The following is a 15444-nucleotide window of genomic DNA, read 5'->3' on the forward strand; positions in this document are numbered from 1 at the left end:
AAACCATGCTGGTTTTGTGTTACTCATGTACATTAATACACTTCCAGAGTGTGCTGTGCATCCAAAGCCTCCTCCAGAAACAATTACTTAATCAAAGACTCAACCAAACATGTTTGATTAGCTTTTTGCTACAATTTCAGTCCAACAGCACAAAGAAAAAGGGAAAAAAAATCCATTTTAAAAGTTGGCCTAAATCCAAGATTTGGCCACAATAGCCAAAATAGGAGTTGTTCAGATTGGTAATGAAACAAAAAGGTTCAGACTAACATCCTGATTCCAGGAAGTTCTCGCCCAATTAGTAAAGGGAGGAACTAAGCCAGAGCTTTGAAAGACATCCAAAGTTTTGTGAGGAAGAACTTGAATCATGGAGTTCCTGAGTCACAGGCAACCTTTACCAGCCCTAAATTGGAAAATCAAAAAGTTCTTTATCCAGTCTGCAGCAAATAACTAAAAGGAGCTTGATGGTTACAATTCTCATTTAAATAACTAATAAAAGCACATAGATTCATCTTCTATCCAAACTACGCAAATGGGTGTAAGAATTTCCCCCTCTGGATCCCCTCAGAGCAAAGAATGAGCAGTGCTACAACAGTAATACCAATAAAAGGTGCTGAATATGAAGCTCTGGGTATTGATTCAGAGTCTCTGCAGTTCTCAGATCAATTTTCCTCCACATCAGCCTCTGTCAAAAGCTAATCTGAATGTCAGTTAACACACCAGGCTAAATTTCTTAATATATTCAGAATGCAACGTTTCACTTCCCCATCTTCCCCTCTGTGGATCAGAGTGTGCCATAACATCAGCATTGTTTGCACCAGGAAGATAAAATACTCCATTTTCGAGAAGCACGGGAAAGACAAATTTGCATGTGGGTTTAGCCATTTTGCCTTCTGGCTCAGGAGTTTCAGTGGAGTGTCAGGACACTGCCACAGCCTGGTCTGCAGCTGTTCTTGGGTTCCCTGGGAGGGTCAGACTCCAAGACAGTCCTGAAATGCATTTACAGCCTGCAGAGAAATACCCAAAGTAGCTGAAATTGGCTTGCTTTTTGGCACTTGTAGTGGGGATGCTGGAGCTCACCCAGGGCTTCTGCCAGCCTCGTGTCATACCCAGGTCTAACTAGCAAAAATTTCAGCAGTATGAGTTACACTTAATCCTCTGGATTGCAGCCAAGGAGATCCCATCCCATCAAGCATGCCCAGCTTGAAAATGAGTTTCACCTGCACAAAGCTCAGAGCAGACTCGGCCTTTACACTTTCACCACTAAAACAGAAATTGATTTATAATTTGATTTAATAAGCCAGCGGTGAGGCTGCCATCCTCCCTGCAGCCCAAACGTACCCAGGACATTTTAAATCCCATCCCTCACAGCATCTTTGTGCTGTGGGCATGAGGCCCAAGTCGGGGAGCCTCATGCCAGCCACATTCAAGTGTTACAAGAAAAAGTCACTAATTTAGTGACTAAGTTAGTCACAAAAGTCACTAACTTAGTGGCTAACTTAGGAAAAAAGCACTTGTGGTTCTGCCTGGAGCCGTCCCTGCTCCAAGGCTGAGGGTGGGAAGCAGCAAGCCCAGGAAGCGCCGGGATGGAAAGAACCCGGTCGGGAGGCAGCCAGCGCTCTTTGTGTCGTCCTCTCTGTCCCTTCTTTCCCAGATTAGGCTTGAAACTTTCGTCTCAAGGGAAGGAGGAAAGACATCTCCCCCTCTCCGGGGAGCTTGTTCCAGACACGAATGTTTTCCCAGCACGGAGCCTGGCTGCCCTCCCGGCCCCGCGCCAGCCCTGCCTCGCCTCCAACACCTCCTGGACGCCGAGAGTTTTCCTCAGCTGGCACCAACTTGGCCCGAACCCCATTTCTCTGAAGCGAAGAGGGACATTTTTAGGGGATCCCACCAGCTCCCCACACCTCCTCCCACCTCCTTGGGGCGCGGCCATGCTAGCGGAGGGGGAGCGGCGTGAAGCCCCTCACCACAGCCGCCTCTGTGGGGGCTCCCGGCGGGGCAGGGCACGGGATTTTCCCGGGGGGGGATGGACGGAGGGACCCCAAAGGGCACAGGGAACCCCAAAGGGCAGAGGGACTCCCAGAGGGCGCAGAGCCGCAGTGCTTTCCCGACGAGGACACGTATGGAGGGAGCTCCGAAGGGCGTAGCGGTGCTTTCCCCGTGAAGGACCCCCGAAGGGCGGGGCGGGGTGCGGTGCTTCCCCGGCGGGGCACGGATGGAGGAACCCCCAAAGGGCACAGGGAACCCCAAAAGGCGCGGGGACAGCCTTCCCCCAAAGCGCTGCTCGCCCTGCTGCCACCCCGAGCCCTCAGCGCTCACCTGCGGGGTCGCCATTGCCGCCATTGCTCCGCCCGGACCGGCACTTTTCAAACTCGGCGGTCCCGGGGCCGCCGCCAGCGCCCTCTCGCGGGGGCGGCCCGGGGGAGCCGCCGGCGGGCAGCCCTCGGGAGCGGGAGCGGCACAAGGAGCGGGAGCCGCCCTTCCCCACACGGCCCCGGGGCGGCCGCCGCTCCGGCCCCCGGCGGAGGTGGTGCCGCCTCCGCCCGCCCCGAAGGGAAACGCGCGGCCGAGTCCCGTGAGGCGGCGGGAAGGAGCGAGGGCGCCGCAGGCGCGGAGGCAGCGGACAGCGCCCGCCGAGGAAGGACAGGCTGGAGAGAGCCTGGAGGGGTCAGTGCCCGCCGTGGCACAGAAGCTGCCTCCGTGCCGGAGGGAGGGGACGGGAGGCTCAATGGCTCCGTCTCTCTGGAAGCCCTGAGCAGGAACGCCCGCGGTTGACCCCGGCCGGCCCCGTTGTGCTCGGCCATCGGTGGTTCCCGGTTTCAGTTCTCCACATGGGCTCCCGATCGGCGCTTGTTCGTAGCGGAACCAGCGAAGTGCAGCTTTACTTGCGACGGGATCCCCGAAGCCCATCCCGGGAACGGGGCTATGCTTTCACAGTGCTGGGCTCCGGGGAAGCTTTCCTCTGCAGAACTGCCCCTTCACACGCAGGATCTGAGGTTTGTGCTGAAAATTTAATGAAAATCATCCCACGTGCATTGGCGAGGCTGCAGCAATCCCCCAGCTATTGTAGTGAAAAAACACCGTGCTGCAGTACTGCCACAGCATCACACAGAACCGACAGTGTATCTGTGCAAAAAACAAATTAAAAAGATACTTGCTGCCTTTAGGTGTTCAAAGACGCTCCTCAGCAGTATTACATAATGTTACTACCCTACTAATAAGCTTTTCAATCATGGAGCAGTGCACAACAGTGAATCAGAAGGCATTTGGAGGTGATAGTATTCCCACATACAAATTTAGAAATATACTAATAAACAGATGTGTGTTTCTTTTACTTAATTAGAACAGTTTTTCTAGCTTAAATATTTTGTAAGTAATTTGCAACTGAGTAATTGATAAAAGGAACTCATAATAAAATTAAAAATTTGGACCTAGCTTAACTGATTTGAATTAATAAAGCCTTAAACTAATACAAAACCTTTGAATATGCCCCTGCTGTTAATAAAGCAAGTGCATTTGATTAATATAATCCCTTCAGAAACCTGATGCTATTTAGAACATGGTCCAGGCTCTGTTCAGTGTTTAAGCAATTATTTTAATTTGACTGTTCATTCAGTGGAAATATTGGAGAGCGGAAAATCAAACTAGTAAGCCTAGACTGAGTTCCCGAGGAGGAGTGACGCTTCCACACCTCCAGCAGATCCGTCCCAGCAGTCGGGGTTTGGCTGTCACTGGGGATGTGCTTGGGGGGCTCTAGCCGGGACGGTGCCTTCCAGGGCTTCTTTGCCCACCACGTACTCGGGGTTCATAGAGCTGCTTCCCCCTCTTCCCTTCAGGTTTCAGACGCTGCGGGGCAAGCAGAGGAAGGACAGGGACAGTTCAGGGCTGCTGGGGACCTGGAGTCCCCCAGCCTGGAGGGAAAGGGCTGGCTCTCTGCTCCCAGATGCTCCCGAGGCCGTGTTCCTGGCTACCCAGTAGCCCAGCCCCATTCCCCGGGCGTGGTTCAGCTGTGTCCCGCAAATCCTGCGGAGAGAGGGGCCGGTACGTGGGATCAGCAGTGCCTGCCCATGCGGCCAGCCCCTGTCCCGCGGTAAGTGTCACAAGTGGGAGCAGGACGTGCCCCTCCAGGATGCCGCAGGGCACCATGCCCTGGTGCCGGGGCTGAGCCCGGCCCGCTCCTGCCCGGGAGCAGCTGTGCGGACTCTCTGGGGGCTCCCGCAGCAGGGCGGGGGCTAAAGGTGCGTCCCGACCTTGAACAGGCATAATGTCCTCTGTTATACCCGAGAGAGCAAATTCACGCGGAGGTGATGATCAAGAAAAAGTCTTAAAAGTTTCAATTTTTAATCCAGGAGAGAGAGGAAGAATATTAAGCATAAATCTGTTTCCCGCAGGAAGAAAGTTACTTGTGACCTCCCCTCACTCTTCCCCATAAAGGAGAAGCAAACACTGTCCACCTCACCCGTGGAAGATTGTGCAGTTTGGGACTAAAAACTGATTCTTGTGAAAAAGACTCTTAGAAATAGTAACATCAAGTAACAGTTAAATGTATTTTAATTCCTTCAAACAGAAGGATAGCTTGAAGGTACAGCAGAGAAATTATTTAATTGATTTCATTCTCTTTTAAAAACAAAAAAAAAAAAAAAAACCCAAACCAAAACAAAAAACAACATGGCTTCAAAATTCAGGAACAGTATCCAATAAACAAAGTACTATCCTTATGCACCTGGTTTAGTGTGGTACAAAGAGCTTACAGATTAAAATGAATATCATAAATGACTGAGAAATCGATTCAGATAATGCTTGTTTACAGGGACAGAAACTACGTTGACAAGTATACAGATAATCTCTTAAAACCCCAAACCTTTCTAACTGTATTTACACACGAGATGTATTTGTTTCCTTTGGCACTAGAAATTACAGACAAAAGATCCCATTTTATAGCAATTAAACTTTAAACTTAAAAATAACCTTTGATATAGTTAGGCTATATAGCCCCAGCAGAGCAGCTTCACCTTTATAAAATTGCTGCCAATTCTATGTTCTAACCCTGGAAATTCAGGCCAAAAAACCTCAAATCAGCTACCACTTGTGACAAATTTCACAAGGAGAGATTAACTGGATGTGAGGAGCTCAAGGAGTGGGGAATTAAAGATAGATATTTAATAAGAATGAATCTCCCATTATTACCCAAGGTGGATCTTTTTCAAAGCTCTTTATACACATATAAAATAAATCCAGTAAAAAAATGGACACCCATTACATATATTCAGCCAAATTAGACATTAAGTGAACAGTCAAAGCACACAACGGCCAGCTGTAGTATTTCTTCAGCATTGCAGAGAAATGTGTTAATCCCTAATCGTTTCCATGCTAGAAAAAAATAAAATAAAATAACACTTAACTAATATGGTTTATTCTTTTACCATGTCAGTTTACTCTTTAACCATTGCCAGGAGGAAATCCTCAAGATTCACAGCAAATTCAGTATTATCAGTACAGTAGCAAGAGTATTTTGGCACCCTGTAAAATCCTAAAGAATGCACAAGAAAAATCTCTTAAGTAGCATTTAATTATCCAGACTTCTCATTTCTTACTCCTGGTATTTGACTTTACAGAGCCTGAAGCTTTGATTACTTTCAAAACAGTTTTTATAAGTTTTCTGCTGGTAACCAACAGGGATGGAAACAATGGCACAATATTTTTCCTAAAGCATCCAAGACTAGCAAAAGATTATTTTCCTTGAGGAACTACAATTAGAACTACATAAAAATTAAGTAATGAGGCATCATGGCAAGTAACAGCACATCGACCCTCTACCACAACAGGAAGCTATTTTCAATCTTACAACAAAAAGGAACCAAATTAAAAAACACTAGAATTTATAGGACCTCATGGGTTTTGTTCCTCCTCTCTCTAGATGGTAAGAAACCATTACTGATCAACGTTGTACTTGGCTCTGCAAAGCAGGATGAGGGCAGAAGCTTTTGTTGAGATGGAATAAAGTACATGGTTGTCTTATTTTTGCATTGATCACACAAGACTGGACGTTGCATTGTCTCTGATAACTGGATTGAATCCAAGCTGGACCACACACTCACAGAATGTTTTCCCTCACACGTTATTTGTGCACGTCTCAACCAGACATTGATCTTGTTCTGCCAAGTGTATTCTTAAGCATCAAAAAAGCTGAATTTGACTACAGCAAATTCTGTGAGGAAAAGGAATCAGAGAATATAACAAGTCTTCCCAGAAGACAGTCTTTTCTACACATCCAAAGAGCTGTTTGAATTTCAGATGGCTGATAGAACATTTTTTTAAATATTTCAAAAGCAAAGCATGTTAAAACAACTTCCATTACATTTTGTGGAATACCAGTTCCAACACCCTTATGTGAAATTGTTACAAGTTTCTCAAATGCAGTCTCTTAAAATGAGAGTACAGTGTATCTAAAGCACATATACATGCTGCTACCAAGGAAAAAAAAGCAGTGAAGTAGCAACTTTTTATACATGAACTTTACTAAGAATCCTGCTCTTTGAAACAGCCCCCAAATCAGCCTGCAATTAAGATTTGTTTTCAACTGAAAAGACTTACAAAACCACCCAAATATTTAAAGACCACCCCTTGGTCTTTTCATTCTAAGCTTGCATGGTATTTTCACACAAGCTGATGTACTGGAGATACAGTACAGCAAATTACTAAAAATTCTACAAATCAAGTGACTTTCCTTTTTGCAAACATGAATATACACCTGTGTCTTCACACACAGCACATGACCCTGCAGGGAAGTCAAGAGTCAGTGTGCAGTAGCAACTACCAAAGGAAACACTTTACAGATACTGAAAGAGTGGAAACTACATGAACTGGTTCAGTCCACACAACCACAAGGCTGCATTGCACTACAGAAATACTGACAAAATGCCCCCAAAAATGCCAAGAAACTACAAGCAAGTTCTAAACGGGATATAAAAACTGTTTCTTTCAGTGAAGACCAACCAGTCCCTTTGTGTACACATTTAGTTTTATTGTAACAAAGCAACTTGTACACTTTAACGTTTAAAACTGAGCATCTTTCTTGCCTTTCCAGTGAAACAAAACAAAAAAAAAACAAACAAAAAAAAAGAAAAAAAAACCACAAAAAAAAAAGAAGAAAAAAACACAAAAAAAAAAAACAAAAAAAAAAAAAAAAAAAAAAGAATTTAAAAATAAACAAGAACAAAATTACAATAGAGAATGTCAATTTCAAATAAGATCCTACAGGTTCTGCTGATTCTCCATCAAGTGGCAGGGCTCAAAGTCATCATTAGGAGAAGATTTTATTTTAAAAGTGTCATCTTAAACTGCAAGGATGTTTGTTAAACATCACAATTAAACATGCCAAAGGAGAAGAAGCCATGTTGTCAAAATGCCCACTTAACCCACCCAAACTTCTGAAACCCACCCCGGCTGACCTTCTATAACCCCATTTTTATTTTTTTTTGTTGTTTTTTCTTTTTTTTTAAACAAGAGAAAGTAGACAGATACATGTTGGTAAATGCTAACTGTCCATATTCACATAGAGACACAGTGTAATCTCTGAGCCCAATATACAGAGAAAGAAGGAAAAAAGCTAGATTCTATGCACTACTACACAGGGGCCTAGCACTCTTCAGCTTCCAGCAGAGTGAAGGGAGCAGAAGGTTTTCTTTTTTCCCACAGAACATGGTGTGTTGGATTCATAAACAGTTTTTGTTTTGAGAGAGAAAGGGATAAAAATGAACTTGAAACAGAAACTGGTAGACTCTTTTCCACTGTATTCTGCTCAAGATATTTCCCCAAAATAAATCGTGAACCATGGTGTAGAGGAGAGAAAAAGAGACCTCAAGAGAACAAGGCGACTGAGCACAAGAAAAAAAAGACAGCAACTTGCTCCCAGGGACTGGAGAAAAAATTAAAAAGGTAAAAAGGGGGTTTGGAATCCATCAGTGTTCAATTAGTCATCTTCTCCTTCATCCTCCTGTTGAAAGATAAGCAACAATTAAATAAATCTAATAACTAAACTTCAGATAGCAAATGCAGTGACCAGAACTTTTTACAGTGCTACTCATGGTACTGTATGATCATCTCTTCCCTCACTAAATGATGGTAACACTTGCCCTGGGTGCCCAGCTACTGACCACACAGAAATCACTTACTACCTGGGTGTCCCAAAGCAAACACATCATAGGTTTGAGAAACCCTGACTTAGAATCACTACAAGCACTGACATGAGTTTAACATGTGGAAAGTGAAGGAGTCACGTTTTTCCCCTCATTTAAAACTCCGAAGAACCAAATGCTTCACCTTTCACAAGCCAAATTCTAGATTATAAAACAGAGCCAGAGCAGCATGCATGTAGTTTGTGCTGCTGGAAGTCAGACACACCATGCCCAGTTCTGAGAAACTAAGACATTCTAAACTACGTTCCCAACACTCTGGATGCGGACCCTGGAATCCCACTTACTACTAAAGCAAATATCTAACTCCTGAAGCCAACAGAAAGTCTTAGCTAGGCTGGTCATAAGCAGAAATAAACCAACAAGTGGGAAGGGTGACTGCATGCATCAACAAAAACCATTTTTATGTAAAGCACTGCTAAAATGCTCAGTAATGAAGTAAGAATTTTGTCACATTCATATCCTAGTTCTCCCAGAGCACTTCCCTTACAAATTTACTGGAACTATGTACTTTCACTGTCTCTCATACACACAAACACACTTATTACTACCTGAAACCACTCAAGTTAATGTAGTCACCACTCTAATACCTTGTGGTGCAGAAAGGAATCAGTTCACCTTTGCTACAATGGCTTGGTACTCTTACAAGATCCCTCTCAAATACCACATCAATGGCATGAAGGGCAAGATTACTCACCTCTCCTTCCTCTCCCTCATCATCATCTTCATCTTCTTCTCCCTCATCTTCATCTCCTTCTTCATCAATATCCTCTAATCCTTCCTCCTCTTCATCATCATCATCATCCTCCTCTCCCTCCCCTTCTTCATCATCCATATCAGGAACCTTTTAAAGACACATTTGCAACATCAACTACAGTGATCAAATTCACTCTCTCACAGAGCTGTTGTGGGTGCAGATGCCCTGCTCAGGGTGTACCTACCAAGTAGTACTGTAGGGGATTTGGCCAGATGTCATCCTTGATGACTTCTCCTAATTCATCAGCCCCTGCATCAGAGTGATCAGTGAACCAGGTGAAGAAGCTTTCTGGCTCTTCATGCTGCCTCTTCCTACTGGCTTTGTTCTGTGTCTGGCTTGAACGTTTTGTCAGGTCCTAAAAACAAAGTTAAGAAGTTCCCTAAAGTCGTCACTCTATGGCATTTTTTTCCCTATAAGCACCATTTAAAAATGTACTTGTCTGAACAACCCTAAGAAATCACTTTCCCCTCCCTCTTCGATGGTAAGTCTGTGAAACACATCTGAAACCCAAACAACTGACAGAAGATACTGCATTTCTCACAAACATGAGAGAACAGTAAACCCACTTGTTTCTTTCAAAAGCCTCCACTGGAACACTGAAAATTTACAGAGTCTCACATTTGATTTATATTTCCCTATCTCGGGCAACACAAGGATGACAAGTGTTTAATGACACACTGAACTTAGAAGGTCTCACAATGCCTGCCACTCAGAGAAGTTGCAATTGCAGCAACTGCTATATACAATCAAAATAAGAGTCTCCACAACTCTAAGCTCTGTATCAATTTGGAGATAAAGACATGCCTAGGCCTTTTTGCCTAAGATTCTCCACTCTGAAGCCTTTAGGCCACTCTCTGTAGTAAGACCAAAAAGAACCCACACAAACTGATAAAACACATGCTGACAAGAACATATGTAAGGTCTGTATCTATCACCTTACCCTAGAAAATAAGTGTAGTAAGTTTGCAACAATATTTTTGTTAAGTCAGAGATTAAATAAATTATGACTGACCATACAGTTACACCACTTCTAGTATTTTCTTGACAACATTTATAGGTTTAGACTGTTTAAGGAAGAATAGCAGAATTCACGCTGATTTTGTAGTGTACTGTAAAGATCACTTGAGTGATCTGTACAGGAATGCAATTTCTGGTACAAGAGGAAAAATTCTAGTTCTTAATATGAAAAACATGAAATTTTCTCCTTGGTCTGATAGCACAAAACAAGTGGAAATTTAACTGCAACCCTCAGCTCTTCTTTTAAAAATTCAGTTCAAAATCTTCAGGATAACACTGAAGTACTTCTGCAGAAATTAAACGCAGTAAATGAATGATGCCTGAACACTGACTGGGTGACAGGTATGCCAACATTACTGTGGCTGCAAACTCTACAAAAGATGTGGCATCAGGAAATGAAGTTGAGGAAACAGTGGAAAATACAAAACTAGACCATATACTGCTATCTTATCCCCCTAAACCTACTGTGCTTGGAATTCTTCATTTAATAGCTATTTTAAGTAAGCAACACAACACAGTCTAGATCTTGGCCAAGGAAGAGACAAACTAATGCACTTGGGAATGTTTTCACTTGGTCACACTTGTGCTCTCCCAGATGCAACACATACCTTCCCAGATTTCCATTTAATCTCAGTCGATTTTGAAGATGGGTCTCCACTTTCATTGAGGTGAAACTCTTTGGAGAGAACTTTATTTTCAAAGTAGGGATTCTCATCAAAATACTGCAGAGTGGAAAGCAAAGATTTAGAACCCACAGAATGGAAACACATGTTAAACCTGGCACTAAAGAGGTAATTGCAGAGATTTAAGTTATAAACTACAACACAATATGGAATTTATTAAAAAAAGACAGCAAAATCACAAGTGAATGAATAATTTAAAGTACTTACAAAATCTATTCTGTAACCTGATTTGATGTCTTCAAATTCTGTCACCTCAACTCTGGTCAAGTAATGCAGTGCTTCCTCATCTTCTTCTCCCAGCAGTGCAGATACTGAGAGAGAAGGAGGAATCCCACATTAACAAAGCCATGAAACAGGCAGGAAAAATACATGACACTGATAGCCAGGAAGATCTAAAAAGCAACACATCTGTCCAAGCCAACTTCTTATGGCTCTTTCAAGTTACCAGCCAAAGGCCTACCCACACATACCTACCCTTCCCTCTGAAAGATTTTCATGCATGTAATTTGCTCAATCTAAGAAGTCTACAAACTTGTTTTGTAGAAAGCTTATTGTCAAGAGTCCCAAGGAGCTCACTTCCAAGTAAAAAATACCCAAACAATCTAGAATAATTTGTTTGCTTTTTTCGCTTTAAGTTCCCAGTGATCTAAATAAAGTGGGAAACTTGCAATTTAAAATGCAGAAATTAATTTTAGGATTGAAACATTTTAGTAAACAACATGTTCCTTTAGCCAACAAGTACAAGAAAGAAAAAGCTTTAAAAAATGCAATCTAGGACAGAAAGGAAGTGTTTTGTATGCTTAGTAACAACTCCACAAGACCCTCAGAGCTTTAAGACACTAACATAACAAGCAGTCAAACACTGAATTTATAAGGTAAAAAAAGAGAGCTATTAAGAATGTACCTTGTGGGTGGTTGACAAATGTTGTTACCCAGAAATTCGGGATTTTGGCGATCAATTCTGACCTCTTCTGGAAGAATGGTTGGCGGAGTTTGTTGTATTTCTGTTCTACTTTCAAAATTTCCTCACTGGCTTGTTCATTCAGTCTGTAATAGAAAGAGCCATGTTAATCACAGGGACAGAACTGGGATTTAAGGACACATCGAGTAGTTAACTAAAAGCTGAAGGGTTTGATAAGACCAATCTGCCATATTCTGCAGATGAAGCGTCCCAAAAACCCCAGAAGCTCAGAGCTGTAACAACTGTTAAAAAACACTCTGCCAGAAGCAATCTCACTGGTCTGAATGGAACCTTCTGCACACCTTGAATGCTCTGCAGAGGTGGACCCTTATTAATTTCACCTCTTGAACATTTTGTCTGCATAAAACCTGCAGATGGGTAGCACAGCCCTATCACCTGCCCCCTATGACTTTTAGGAAGCTATAGCAAAGCAATTCTGCAGCCTGTGCAAGTAAAATCTGAAGACTTAAAACCGAACTGTTATAAAAAGGCAAAGCTCTGATTCTGCACCAGCTTCACACATTCACAACCCCAACAGACACCTGCAGTCCTTGTAGGACACTGGGCATGGACAGAACATGCAAGCAGGGACTGACACAGAACCCACAGCCCCAAGAGCTTTGGCATACAAAATTAACATCTCAGAGACATTTTCTGTGTATTATTACACAAGCACATGAATATTATAATAAAAATGTATAATAAAAGCTGACTTTTCAGCCAAGTATTTGGTTCTACTTGCTAAGTGGAAAATACTTTAGCCAAATAGCTTACACATTAACTTGAGAAGCCAGAGTGAAATTCATTTCTATTATCAAATATACTACAATTAATTTAAAATTTTAAACTCAAGTTCTACCTCTTTAATTATACACAATTAAGCAAGAAACCAGGACACTTCTTTGTTATTTTAATGTCTCTAATCAAGTAAGAACCCGGGTATATCTTGGTGGAGTTCAGACAGTGAGTACTACTAAGTGTTCACTTTACTAAACGCTTTCATTTTCGCCAGTTATATTTCAATTTCTGCTAAAATATTTATAAGTTAGATAATGTTTACCTGTCTATTTCATTCTGTACTTCATCAATGTGTTCAATTGCTTCCTGCTGCTCTTTTTCTGAAAAACAAATTAAAACGTGTCAATATCCCTTCGTTCACAAGCCTGACAAATCACCTGGGGTTTCTCTTTGAGACATTCTCTAGCGATCTACTGTAGAAGTTCTCAGCTATTTCTCTTAAATGTCACAAGAGTTACGAGGCCTCAAAGCACCAGCTTTACAGGGTGTGCTGCAGCTGAAGTGCAACAAAGTTTGACAAAACAGCCCTTAAAGAGAGCTCACCCCCAGAAACCACAGCTCACATCTCGCTACGCTGTTTTATAAGCCAACGTAAATTAGAAGCCAATAACATTTTAATTAAAAAGTTATAAGCCACATTTGCTACGACCAACACATTTGAAGAAACGTAAAGTAATTTAGAGAACACAGGAATATCAATAGAAATAGCTTATCTGGGCACATGCCACCTTCCAAAAACCAAAAAGAACGTTCGGAAAGACAGCTATAAATGAAAGAGACGCGAAAGCCGCCGTTTGGCAGATATTTTCTAATGGGCACTTCCCCCGGACCAAGTTTGGCCGAGGCCTGGCTGACGGAGCGCTGTTTACCGACCGCGCGGGAGATGAATGAGCGGCAGCGGGAAGCGGCTGGAGCGGAGCGGCGGCCGGTGCGCTGGGGGACAGCTCTGCCGCTCCCCTCGCGGGCGCGGGGGACGCACGTGGGGAAGGCACTGCGGCCGGGGGAAACTCCGACCTTTAGAAGCCGAGATCGCACGTGGGGCCGGCGCGGGCGGCCCCAGCACCGCGTGTCTCCGCCGCTCCATCCCCGCGCGGCCCGGCAGCACCACGCGGCCGCGGCCGGCGCGGGAGGCGGCGGCGCATCATGGCGGCGGCGGCGGAGCACAATGAGGCTCCGCGGATGCTGCTCCGGGAGGGGCGGCGGGGGGGTCCCGCTCCTCCGCCGAGCCGCAGCGCCCCCCGCCCGGCCCCGCGGGGAGGGAAGCCGGGCCGGCAGCGCAGACAAAAGGGCGCTAACATGGCCTCCTCCCGCCGCCGGCGGGCCTGCACATCCGCCCGGCCGGGCCCGCGCTCCGCCCGCCCCCGGCGCGGCCGCGGCCCGTGCGGCGGGGGAAAATGGCGGTCGGCGCGAGGCGGAGGCCGCGCCGGCTGCCGCCATTCCCGTCCCGCCCCCGGCGCGGCCTCACCTGAGGTCTCGTCGGCCCCATCGTGGTTGGAGTTCAGCTCCTTCTTACTGACTTTGGCCGCCGGCGCCGACATGTTGGTGGCTGCGGAGCGCGGAGGGCGGGAGGGAGGGGGGGGCTGCAACGGGGCTGCGCGGGGGGGGGCCGGGCACTGACTCCTCCTGCTGCTGCTACTGCTGCTGCTGCCGCCGCCACTCGGGTCCCTCCGCCGCCGGGGCGCTCCCGCCTCCTCCGCGCGGTCCTGCCGGATACCGGGGCGGCAACGGCGCCTCTCACTCCCCTCGCGCTCCCTCGCCCAGAGCCGCCACCGCCGCCTCCTCCTCTGCTGCTGGCGAGGGGCGGGCACGCGGCGCGCATGCGCGGCCCCCCCCGCCCGGCCGGGCCACGGCGGCCGCACCGCGCGTGCGCACGGAGCCCCCCGCCCCGGGCGCGCTGTGCCGCGGGCGGCGCGATGCGCAGGCGCACTGCGCTCCGCACACACACACACGCCGGAGCGGCCCCGCGTGCGCAGCCGCGGGGAGGCCGCGCCCCCCGACCGCCCTGAGCCGGGCGCTCATTAGTCGGGGAGCGCTGGGGGGCGTGGCCGCGGCGCGGAGACACAGAGGACGGCGCGCGCGGGACGGCGGGGGCGCGCGCGGGGTGTGTAGGAGAAGGGGCCGCGCATGCGCGCGCTGCACGTGCCCGCGCGCCCTCGCTGTGGCGGCGCGCCCGAGGCCCCGTGAGTTCGCCTCCCCTCCGTCCGCCCCGTCCCCTCACGGCCCGTGGGGCACCGACCCCGTGCTGCGGCCGGGATGGGGCCCGTCCCCTCTCCCGACCGGGGGACATCGAGGGACAGGAATGGATTTCTGGACCCCCGATCCCCAAACGGGGCTCAGAAGGCTGCGGTCCCGCCTGCCGGGAGTGAAGTCACGTTTCCAGCCTGCCATGCTATGAGGATGTGGCATCCACGTCTCTCTGCCTTACCTCGGACATGGCACAAAGCAATCATGGAATCACTATGGTTGGAAGAGACCTTTAAGAACATATGTCCAATGTTCACCCAGCACTGCCACTGTAAACCGCCAAACCATTAAAGCACATCACCCAGTGCCAGATCCAGACACCTCCTGAACACCTCCAGGGATGGTGACTCCAACTGTTCCAATGCATGGCCACCTTAGCAGGGAAAAATCTCTCTCAAGTATCTTACCAGAATCTCCCATCTCAGCTTAAGGCCATTTCCTCTTCGGTCTCACTGTAGGCAAGGCAGAAGAGACTGACCTCCACCCTTCTTTTCAGGTGGTTGTGAGAGTGATGAGATGCCCCTTCAGCCTCCTCGACACTACATAAACCCATATAAATAACTTGGGACATTCTGTGTTAAGGGCACAGAGCCCTGTCAGTCACATCCAGCTCTGTTACTGGGGAGCTCAACACCAGAAGGTCACAGAGCTGCCTGCCAGCACACCTGCCACTGCACCAAGAGCAGGCAGACTTTAAATAACCCTTTTTGTCCCTTTCCTATCCACCTGTCATGGAAGAGCTCAGTGCAACTCCACAGCTACAGCTCGCTGTGTTTGCTCTTAAAGGAATAG

The 15444-nt window shown here is 46.6% G+C and overlaps 2 protein-coding genes and 1 long non-coding RNA gene across 3 annotated transcripts in view; 1 reads left to right on the top strand and 2 right to left on the bottom strand.

Moving 5' to 3' along the window:
• Positions 1–3251, bottom strand: part of PKN3 (protein kinase N3) — a 19479-nt gene extending 16228 nt beyond the window's left edge. Inside the window, exon 1 of the mRNA XM_056505156.1 lies at positions 2317–3251. Coding sequence (XP_056361131.1) covers positions 2317–2907 — 591 coding nt within the window. The 5' untranslated portion in view covers positions 2908–3251. The remainder of the gene's footprint in view (positions 1–2316) is intronic.
• LOC130260100 (uncharacterized) lies at positions 2917–7875 on the top strand. The gene is made up of 2 exons (XR_008841739.1): positions 2917–2993; positions 3834–7875. It is a non-coding gene; the product is annotated as an uncharacterized LOC130260100 (long non-coding RNA).
• SET (SET nuclear proto-oncogene) lies at positions 7463–14240 on the bottom strand. The gene is made up of 8 exons (XM_056505157.1): positions 13874–14240; positions 12671–12728; positions 11554–11696; positions 10857–10960; positions 10575–10688; positions 9134–9304; positions 8890–9036; positions 7463–7993 (listed from the first exon to the last, which is right to left on the bottom strand). The coding sequence occupies exons 1-8, from the start codon at positions 13944–13946 to the stop codon at positions 7970–7972; spliced, it is 834 nt and encodes a 277-aa protein (XP_056361132.1). The 5' UTR covers positions 13947–14240; the 3' UTR covers positions 7463–7969.
• Positions 14241–15444: the final 1204 nt, after the last annotated feature.

The sequence above is a fragment of the Oenanthe melanoleuca genome, chromosome 17 (genome assembly GCF_029582105.1).
Source record: "Oenanthe melanoleuca isolate GR-GAL-2019-014 chromosome 17, OMel1.0, whole genome shotgun sequence".
Lineage (NCBI taxonomy): Eukaryota > Metazoa > Chordata > Aves > Passeriformes > Muscicapidae > Oenanthe > Oenanthe melanoleuca.